The 11,053-nt window shown below is 44.0% G+C and overlaps 1 protein-coding gene across 1 annotated transcript; it reads left to right on the top strand.

The window, feature by feature from the left end:
- Window positions 1-9,090: 9,090 nt before the first annotated feature.
- Window positions 9,091-10,718, top strand: LOC113936209 (protein FRG2-like-1). The gene is made up of 4 exons (XM_027619273.1): window positions 9,091-9,271; window positions 9,549-9,620; window positions 9,842-9,919; window positions 10,201-10,718. Exons 1-4 carry the CDS (start codon window positions 9,091-9,093, stop codon window positions 10,716-10,718), a joined length of 849 nt encoding a protein of 282 aa, XP_027475074.1.
- Window positions 10,719-11,053: the final 335 nt, after the last annotated feature.

Below are 11,053 nucleotides of genomic sequence, written 5' to 3'. Positions count from 1 at the left end.
CCTGTGGCTGCCTCCCCCCCCACAGGCACTAGCTCCTGTGACCATGTACTGTGAGCTCTAGTTGATGATCCCAGTTGGTGGCTGGTGAGCATCTCTGCCTTGATCAGTGGATGGTTCCCAACTGCCTGTTCCTTTGTTCTCATGAACTGTGACTCCAGAGCATCCACGTTCTACCTAGCCTGGATGAGGAACACATCACCCACTAAACGCATGACAAATACGTAAATTGTATGTTTTTGCACAGCGTACAGTTATTTATTCATTCAGCCCCCAAACTGGAAGCATAATTATGTAACAATCACACCACAAGAGAGAGGTCAGCAAGCCAGAATGAACTTCTTACTCATAAGAAATAATAAACAGTAACAGTAAATGTAAATGAAACATTATGGAATTGTTATGAAAATACTTATATAATTGAAATTTTATTCACACTTCTAGTGAAGTAATTTGGAATCTGTGCAATTAAGAAATTGTTCCTGAAACAATCCAGAGATTGTGAGGAGGTCTTTGAGTGTGTAACTTTTAATGTGACAAATTAAATATATCCAGAAATTGACTAAGCTTCGAATTTTTGGAAAAGATTCAAGAGAAGTTAACATGTGAGATGGCCATTCAAGAAAGTGAAGAAGAAAATGTTCTCGGGGCACCTGGGTGGCTCAGTTGGTTAAGCATCTGCCTTCAGCTCAGGTCATGATCCCGGGGTCCTGGGATCGAGCCCCACATTGGGCTCCCTGCTCAGCGGGCAGCCTGCTTTCCCCTCTCCCTCTGCACACTGTACCACTTTACAGATAGTGAAGGTGCCTCAGGACAGAATATTTACAATTCCTCCCTCCCACTCCTTACAATATTGCTGTCATTTATTTCACTTATCCATAAGCTGTAATCACCCAGTATGTTGTTGCTATATTGAGTTTGAACAGTTATCTATTAAATCAGTTAAGAATAAGAAAAAAATAAAAATAAAAATAAATAAAATTTTTAAAAAAAGAAAAGAACATGTTCTCAAGTAGCATGGGGTGAAGGTGGAGTGCAAATTCAGGCTCAGTTAGGAACATTTTGTAGGTCACATCCTTAGAGAGATAGTAGTTTTAAAAATATGATTACATGGAGGGATATTAGCATATTTAAAACATTTTAATGTAGAAATAGACAAAGGACCTGGGTTAGGACAAAGGAGAGCACAAAAACTTATTTTCACTGATTAAAAAAAATGAGATGAGTGGTGACAATTAAAAAAAAAACGCATCAGACAACCAACTGAATGGGAGAAGATATTTGCAAATGATATATCTAATAAGGGATTAATACCCAAAATATATAAGAACTCACACAACTCAACCAAAAAAAAAAAAAGATCTGATTTAAAAATGCACAGAGAGGGGTGCCTGGGTGGCTCAGTCATTAAGCGTCTGCCTTCGGCTCAGGTCATGATCCCAGGGTCCTGGGATCGAGCCCCGCATCGGGCTCCCTGCTCCGCGGGAAGCCTGCTTCTCCCTCTCCCACTCCCCCTGCTTGTGTTCCCTCTCTCGCTGTCTCTCTCTCTGTCAAATAAATAAATAAAATCTTTAAAAATAAATAAATAAAAATAAAAATGCACAGAGGACCTGAATAGACATTTTTCTAAAAACATGACATAGAGATGGCCAACAGACACATGAAAAGATGTTCATCATCACTTACCATCAGGGAAATGCAAATCAAAACCACAATGAGATATCGCCTCACACTATTCAGAATGGCTAGTATCAAAAATACAAGAAAGAACAAGTGTTGGCAAGGAGGTAGGGTAAAGGGAACCCTTGTGCACCATTGGTGGAAACGTCAATTGGTGCAGCCACTCTGGAAAACAGTATGGAGATTCCTCAAAATATTAAAAATAGAAATATGATACAACTCAGCAATTCTACTTTTGAGTATTTACCCAAGGAAAATGAAGACACTAATTTAAAAAGATACACCCATGCCTATGTCCACTGATAGGCAAATAGATAAAGATGTGATAATACAGGGGCGCCTGGGTGGCTCAGTTGGTTAAGCATCTGTCTTCAGCTCAGGTCATGATCCCAGTGTCCTGGGATCGAGCCCTGCATTGGGCTCCTTGCTCTGCAGGAAGCCCGCTTCTCCCTCTCCTCCCTGCTAGCACTCTCTCACTGTCTCTCCTTCTCTCTCAAATAAATAAAATCTTAAAAAAAAGATGTGATATACATACATGATGGAATATTACTCAACCATAACAAAGAATGAAATCATGTCATTTGTGACAACACGAGTAGACCTAGCGGGCATTATGCTATGTGAAATAAGTCAGAGAGAGAAAGACAAATACTATATGATTTCACTTATTTGCAGAATCTTAAAAACAAAACCAATGAACAAACAACAACAAAAAAGAAACAGACTCACAAATATAGAGAATGAACTAGTGGTTGCCAGTGGGTGTGAGGGTAGAGGGACACGTGAAACAGATGAAGGAGACTAAGAGGTACACACTTCAAGTTATAAAATAAGGCACGAGGAGGAAAAGTATGGCATAGGGAATATAGTCAATAACATTGCTAATAACTTCGTGTGGTGACAGCTGGTAACTATACCTATCATGGTGAGCATATCCTAATGTACATAGTTGTCAAATCACCATGTTTTACACCTGAAACTAATATAATATTATGTGTCAACTCTACTTCAATTAAAAAATTTTTAGAAATTTTAAGAACACATGCCATCTGGGATAAAATTGCATGAACTTTTGGAAGGTAGCTTTTTCTTTAAAGTGTGAAGGTACCAGTTGGCCATGTTGGAATGAAGGAGATTTGGGGGGAGCACTCTCAAATCTCTAAAGTGAGGAAGTAAGTGGAGCCTTCTACTTTATTGAAATTCACTCCAGTGGATAAAGAAAATGTGGTATATATACACAATGGAATATTATCCAGCCATACAAAATAAGGAAATCCTGCCATTTGCAACAACATGGATGAATCTTGAGGGCATTCTACAAAGTGAGACAAGTCAGAGAGAGAAAGACAAATAAATACATGATATATATATGTGTGTGATATTGCTTATATGTGGAATCTAAATAAAACCAAACTCCCGGAGAGTGGAATGGTCATTGTCAGGGATGGGTGGCAGGTGAAATGGGGAGATGTTTGTCAAAGGATACAAGCTTTCAGTTATAAGATGAACAAGTTCTTGGGTTCTAATTTATAACAAGTATAGTAAGTATAAGATGGATCCACATGGATGGATCTCATCTCAGATTTCTTGACAGGTGGGTGACTTGTGAGAACAGATCCAGTAGAGATCTATTCTTGGATAGGTGAATGGACATCAGCCTTGTAGGATGTTGTAGAAAAGACACCATTCAAATAAAATATGTTTTACTCTCAATGAAGAGTAAAAAGACAACTCAAAACGAAGAAAAAAAGACATAGGACCTATGGAAACATTTCACAGTAAAAGAAATGCAAATGGTCATTTCACAGATAAAGAGGTATCCATTTTCAGTGGAGGTCAGAGAAAAGTAAATTAAAAAATATCATGTTTGTTGTGTGACCACCAGCTTGTTAAGTTAAAAGGTTGCTGGGGCCCCTGGGGGGCTCTGTTGGTTAAGTGTCTGACTCTTGATTTTGGCTGAGGTCTTGATCTCAGGGTCATGAGTTCTAGCCCCATATTGGGCTCCATGCTGGGTATGGAGCCTACTTATAAATAGGATAGACAGATAGATAGACAGATAGATAGACAGACAGACAGCTAAAAGTTTGCTGATATGGTCTTTCTGAGATTAGTAGAAACACTACTTCATATATGCATGTAGGGAATATCAATGATCAGTGACTTTGAGAGACAATTAGGGATTCTTTACCAAGAGTTGAAAGATGCATATTCTTGCATACGATTCTACCTGCTGGAAGACACTTGAACATATACTCAGAAATGCCCCCACAGCTGTTACTGGTGGACATGCAAATAATAGCACAAAAACAAAGAAAAATACATATAAATCAGGGATCCCTTTGATTATCCTGGACTTTGAAGATAATCCCCTTACACGGGGGGCCTGGGTGGCTCAGTCTGTTAAGTGTCTGCCCTCGGCCCAGGCTCAGGTCATGATCATGGAGTCCTGGGATCGAGTCCCGCACTGGGCTCCCTGCTCAGCGGAGATCCTGCTTCTCCCTCTGCCCCTTGCCCTGCTTGTGCTCTCTCAAATAAATAAATAAAATCTTAAAAAAGAAAGATAATCCCCTTACATGAGGGACACAGAAGTAAAGCAAATCACGAGGCCTGTGAAGGGCAACAGAACAGGGCAAAAGAAGGGGAAACGCCCTCAGAGTCACAAGGTTCTGTCATTTCCTTCCTTGTTGCTTCTCTGGAAGTCTCCTGGGAATCTTCTGGAGTCAAATCATCCTCTTCACCCCTTCTTGCTTACAGAAGAAACCATGTTAAGTGTCTGGACCTGCCCCAGCTTCCTGTCCCTATCTGGGCACTGGGAAGCAAGGGCACAGTCCTTACTCATTTTATGGGGTGAGAGAGGCATTGAAGGTTCTGTGAACTTTGTCAAGGATTCTTCTTCCCTCATGTCAGATCCAGCCCCCAACTCCAGGCAGCTCCCCATGGTTTCTTGAGGTACAATGAAGAGATGATGTACTTCCATTTCGACTCTTTTGCTATTCTGCCCAATGTATGCAGTGTCAAGATTTCCCTATACATCTCCTCCGAGATGACCCTCCAGGACTACAATGAATGAATGTTTGTCTCTCCCAAGCATTTAAGAAATTTTAATATATATATGTATACATTTTATAATTTTATTTTATATCTTTATATATTACATATAATATAAAATTTAAAATATATAATATACAATAATATACAAAATTTCAAACATGTTAAATATATTATATATAACATACAAAATATATACTATAAAATTTAAAATGTTATGTATTTTATATATTTATATAACATAATATATATTTACATATATAATACCTAAATTTTTATGTATTATATTGTATATTATATATACTATTATTATATATCATTTTATGCTCCTGAGTGAGGAACCCTGAAAGATATTGAGCTCTTTGTATGTTTCTGTTGCATTTCTCTGTCTGCGCTTGGAGATGGCTGTGCATGCACGATAAAGAAAAAGTGTCCTTGGATTCCAGTTCTGAGGATGGCTTCCAGTACCCAGATTCCTCACCTTTGTCTGATCCTTCTGTCAGTCTTGCTAAAAGGCCTGTGGTCTGGAGTTGCTGAAGCTTCCTTAGTTCCAGATTCTCTTCCTCATTTGAGCCCGAGGGCTGGGAAACAAAGGCCCCACCCCCCACACATCACGGGACACCTCCTGGTCCTCTCTGTGTGTTCAAAGGCCTGACAACAGTTCTTGCACATTATCTGTGGGTCGAAGAGAAGGGTGGTCAGTGAGTCAGCATCAATCATGGGGAGCTTTCAAAGGTTATCATCAAGACATATTTTTTGATTTGGGAATTGGTTTTTCTGGAGGGGACACAGATGCGTGGCTTGTGACATTCATGATGCAATCAACAGTCATCCACAACCCATTTTATATAGGGACACAAGGGAGGCGCCTGGGTGACCCAGTCAGTTAAGCGTCTGCCTTCGGTTCAGGCCATGATCCCAGGGTCCTGGGATCGAGTCCCACATCCGGCTCCTTGGGAGCCTGCTTCTTTCTCTCCCTCTGCCTGCCTCCGCCCTGCTTGTGCTCCCTCTCAAACAAGGACACACGGAGAAAAGATCAAAAGGTCTCAAGATGATGATAATGATTCAGTTGTCCTTATCAGCTTAGATCATGGATGCTGAGCAAATTCCACGGGGCACAACGTAGCTTCCAGGACACTGAGGAGAGATGAGGATGAAGGGGAGCTTCAGTTGGTCTTTATGTTGCCGAAGGAGGCCCCTCTCAAGCACTGGCGCTAACCTAATCAGCTCGACACAATCAACTTTGATCTAATCATCCCCCAAGATATAAAGGGATTATTTATTTCCTATTTGCTTTTCCTCCGCATTTTTATTTTACCACGCCTGTATGTATCTGATATCATCAACCATAATTTGATAAGTCTAATTTCCAAGCATTTAAGAAATTTTAACATATATGCATATACTTTTAAAGCTATATATTACTTCCTGCAAGTGCAAGATAGGTACACATGTCAATAGACTGTTTAATTCTGTATCGTGACTTTTCTCTCAATTGTTTCTGGAAAAATCCCCTTTTTACACATACACCTCTAGTTCATTCCATTCACCACTGTTGGTCATTTACTTGTGTCGACGAACTGGACTTACTGGTTTTAATCTCTGATCCTAGTCATTGGGCAGGGCATTTGTTGTTTCTAATATTCTCCTTCCACTGGCAATGCTACCATGAACATACTTGGGCTATGTTCTTGTTTGCTATGATCTTCCCTGTTGCTAGGAACAGAAAGAAAGGAACTAAATTTCTGCATCATCGTGCTCATGAATCTTCATGTTTTAAACAGATTTTTTAAAAAAAATTTTAAGATTGTATTTATTTTGAGAGAATGAGAGAGAACATGAGAGCAGGGTGAGGGGCAGCGGGAGAAGCAGACTCCCCGCTGAGCAAGAAGCCCAATGCAGGGCTTGATCCCAGGACCCCGGGATCATGACCTGAGCTGAAGGCAGACTTAACCGACTGAGCCACCCAGGTGCCCCCATGCATCTTCATGTTTAGCGACCATATTGTCCCCTGGGGTGGTTAAGCCAATCCCACCCACACTAACCCTGGAGGAGAGTCTTCAAGTTCCCACATCATTGCTACACCCAGTAATATCTGAATTTTCACTGCTTGTATGTATGTGAAATAGTGGTGGTTTTATTTCCATTTGTTTTATTATCAGCAATGCTGTATGTAACATAATATCATATCCATTACAGGTTTACTAACTGAGGAATTGTCTTTTTGAATTTCTTTTCCAATTTATTGTGGATTTTTTCCCTTTAGTTTTAATGGGTAGATATTAGTTTTTATATATTCTGGATATATTTCTGGGTGATGGGAATTGCAAGTATGTCCTTCCATTTTGTAACTGGTCTTAAATTATATTTTCAGACAGAAGGTACCAGTTTTAGTGATATAATAAGTAACAGTAATATAGGAACTTTGTTTAGATCCTGGTTCAAAAAAATAATTTAAAGAATGTGTTTGAAAAAAAAGTGTGTTGGGGCGCCTGGGTGGCTCAGTCGTTAAGCGTCTGCCTTCGGTTCAAGGTCATGATCCCGGGGTCCTGGGATCGAGCCCCGCATCAGGCTCCCTGCTCAGCGGGAAGCCTGCTTCTCCCTCTCCCAGTCCCCCTGCTTGTGTTCTTGCTCTTGCTGTCTCTCTCTCTCTGTGTCAAGTAGATAAATAAAATCTTTAAAAAAAATTTTTTTTTTAAAGTGTGTTGGAGTAATTTGGGAGAATGGATTATGAACCGGGTATTAGATGATATTAAGCAATTTAAAAATAGGAGCACCTGGCTGGCTCAGTCAGTAGAGCATGTGACTCTTGATCTCAGGGTTGTAAGTTCGAGCCCCACATTGGGGGCAGAGATAACTTAGAAATAAAATCTTTATGGCACCTGGGTGGCTCAGATGGTTAAGCGTCTGCCTTCGGCTCAGGTCATGATCCCGGAGTCCTGGGATCGAGCCCCGCATCGGGCTCCCTGCTCCTTGGGAGCCTGCTTCTCCCTCTGCCTCTCTCTCTCTCTCCCCATGTCTCATTAATAAGTAAATAAAAATCTTAAAAAAAAAGAAATAAAATCTTTAAAATAAAAAATAAATTAAAAAAATAATTTTGTGTTGTGATAGCCTGGGAGTCTTTTTTATTATCTTTTTAAAAAAGATTTTATTTATTTACTTGAGAAAGAAGGAGAGAGAGCACGAGCAGGGGGAGGGGCAGAGGGAGAATCAGAATCCCCGCTGAGCAAGGAGCCAGATGCAGGACTCGGTCCCAGGACCCTGGGATCATGACCGGAGCCGAAGGCAGATGCTTAACCAACTGAGAGACCCAGGTGCCCTTTTTATTATCTTTTATATACTTGAATAATTATTTATTAGAGATGAATCTTATGGCTCATAACTTGTTTATTAGAGAAATACAGAATTCTAGGATTCCATCAAAGTATTCCAGCTCCATTTCCCACCCAACCCCCATCCCAAAGGAAGAGTTTAGAGTGGATGATACAAGACTGGCAAAACGCTGACATATCTTGAAGTGATCTTAAGGGTAAATAGAGATTGACTTTATTTTCTTTAATTGTGTGAATGCTTGAAATTTTCATATTAAAAGCTTTAAAGAAAATAAATCAATATTGGGAAACTATCTTCACCATTAATTATTTTTAGTTCATGCTGGCTTCATTTTTATATAAAGATTATGTCAGATGTACTCATGGGTAAGATTGACTTGTAAATTTACCTACAGAGACATCCAGTCCTTAAAGATCCAGGGCCGAGTTCCTGCTCTCTTTTGCCAAGAATGGGAACCCGGGAGAGAAATATTCCACTTGAGTAATGGGTCTGGTAGACATTTTTTTTTAAGGTCTGATTTTCCTGTGACTCATAATGAAATTATCAGTGAGAAAAATACTGAAAACATGTTTTCGTTGATACGAAAGAAACCCTTCTGATGAGCCTACGTAATCCTTGTACCCTTCCTTGGGCAGCACTCACTTCTCATTTCACGGTGGAAGAAGCAACAGAAATCTCGCAGGGTCATAAACAGTTGTGGGTGGGAGTTGGGCCAGAAGTAAGATAGGGAGGAGTCCCCTGCTTTCCGGCCCCTCTGCCCCCTGCCTTTGCTGTCCCGCTTTTTGACACCATGACAGGACCCTGCAAAAGTCTCCCCTTAGCTGTGTGGGGCTCCGCCCTGGAAACACAGCCACCAACATCCCTTCCCTCACACCAGCCCAGGTTCTGATGAGTGGAGGAAGATGGAATTTTTCCAGCCAATAGGAGTGAACCACGCCCTGCGAGGGGCCCATAAAAGGCAGGTCCTAGAATCCAGCCCACACTTAGAAGTCTGAGCGTTGCAGAGAGTGGATCGTCACTGTGGGCTTCAAGATGGACTCGGGAACTGAAGGCTCAGACTCGCGCAGCCCCTCCGTGCGACACCCCACTGACCAGCCGCCCTGCCAACAGAATTCCTTTAAAGAAAGGGGCTCAGATGTGGCAGAGAAACCACTCGAAGGAAAAGAGGAGACATTCTCTTCCCCGTTAAGAGAGAGCTGCACCCAGAGGCAAGGTAGGGATCTGGGCAGTTTGTGTATGGAGGCTGGAGGTGGGGGGGGTAGGGGTCAGGGTTTTTTTTGAGACAGGTGATAGGAAATGTCATCCAGGCCTCAAGGGGTCTTTGAGAAATACGGCAACGATCCCCTGGAACCAGATTGCTCTGGTCTACCTTTGACACTGGCCGAACAACCTCAGTTGATAGAACTGTCCACAAAGTCAGATCAGGGATGGACTAGGGAGTTCTGTGGGCTTCGAGGGAGGCCAGGCACCTAAACTCCCTTTTCCTCCAGGGTCAGAGCCCAAGACCAATGAGAATTCCAAGGAAACTGAGCTCAAAAGAGACAGCGGCATCTCTGGATCAGGTAAGAGTTTATATTCCTGGGGAAGAGGGACGGGACATAGGGTAACTATGTCTCCCCGGTCAGGGAACTGGGAGCTCTGTGGCCCCCTTGCAGATCCTGGAATCTAGGAACAGTTGGGAACCTAGTTTTGGTAGCCAGCTTTGGTCCTTGTGTGTCCAGGATGGACTGGGGTGTTGAGGGTGTCCTGTTGGAGGCAGTCACAAGACTCTCTTTATCCACAGAATCGGAAGGCTGCTCCAGTTCGGAGGGCTCCAGGAAGAGGAAAATCAGTTCCAGCGACAGCACCTGTGATGGAGCAGGTAGGATCTTGCCCTGGGCCCGGAGGTGTGCGACAGAAAAGCAGGTGAAACATGCAGGGCGTGGGCACGGATGGGGCTGTTGAGTTGCTGAAGCGAGTTAGGAGACTCTGGAATCCAGGGAGCATTTGGGGACCTTGGATGGGCCTGGCGGCGCCTCATCCCATCAAAGGACGGGCCGGGGCGGAGTAGGAGACAGGTGGAGTTCGCCCGAGGGAGTTGGGGGGGGGGGGGTCCCTGGGAATCCATCTGGCAGGTGGTTCACCCACGTGCTTCCTCGGCAGGGGCCTGTCTAGCAGATGAGCGCAGTGTGACTCCGGGGAAGAAGAAACGGAGGGCGCCGGACGAGGACCACGGCAGCGAGAGCGAGGAGACCGCGGATGCCCGCCCCAGGAGACGGTGGGCGCAGCGCGGCGGGCGCAGCCGGCGGAGCAGGTACAGGTCCCCCGGACACCCGCCGCCGCCTCTTCGGAAGAGGCTGGTGACCACCCTGCGCTCCCTGTCTGAGGCCATCTATCAGGACGTCGCTCAGGCGTGCGAGCAGCAGGAGCACTCCCCGCTGACCTGGGAGCAGCGCTCGGGGCTCGGGGAGCTCTGGGGACCTCTGTACGCGGCCTTGCAGACCGTCTACGCCATGGCCAACCAGGCGGCCTACGTCTTCCCGGCCGAGAGCTGGCTCGTCCCAGGCCCGCTGCCGGGCCCCGGGGCTCCCGCTGGGGGTGGAGGAGCCCGGGGCTCCCCGGGGGAGGGCTGCCCGAGCTGGCTTAGGCCCGTCTCACCCCGCGCGCAGCTCCGGGGGTGAGAACAAAACCCTGCTACGGCTCAGTCTTCCCCCAAAACCAGCAGGGCTTGTTTTAGACACACTGTGCCAATAAGCGATAGAGGAACCTGGGGTGGTCCGAGGAGAGGTACTCCCAACATGGACTCAGAATGGGGAGATAAGGAGGTTTACATTTCATGTTAGACATTTTCGTGTATTTTGAGTATCTTGGGACAGCCCAGCGTTATTTTATAATGAGAACATGTAGCGAAGTAAGCATACTTATATGCTCCCCTTTGACCCTGAAAAGGCTGTAAGTCTTCGGCCTCCCACCTGCAGGACTGCGGCCACAGGCCTGGGGTAGCATTCGGTGGGGA

The sequence above is a fragment of the Zalophus californianus genome, chromosome 17, assembly GCF_009762305.2.
Source record: "Zalophus californianus isolate mZalCal1 chromosome 17, mZalCal1.pri.v2, whole genome shotgun sequence".
NCBI classification, from domain to species: Eukaryota; Metazoa; Chordata; class Mammalia; order Carnivora; family Otariidae; genus Zalophus; species Zalophus californianus.
The sequence above is the reverse complement of the archived record's forward strand: the minus strand, read 5'-3'. Positions and strand labels throughout refer to the sequence as shown.

Coding starts and splice junctions, on each gene's coding strand:
- LOC113936209 (XM_027619273.1), top strand. CDS start 9,091: ATGGACTCGGGAACTGAAGGCTCAGACTCGCGCAGCCCCTCCGTGCGA. Junction 9,621..9,841: donor CAGCGGCATCTCTGGATCAG/GTAAGAGTTTAT, acceptor CTTTATCCACAG/AATCGGAAGGCTGCTCCAGT. Junction 9,920..10,200: donor CAGCACCTGTGATGGAGCAG/GTAGGATCTTGC, acceptor CTTCCTCGGCAG/GGGCCTGTCTAGCAGATGAG.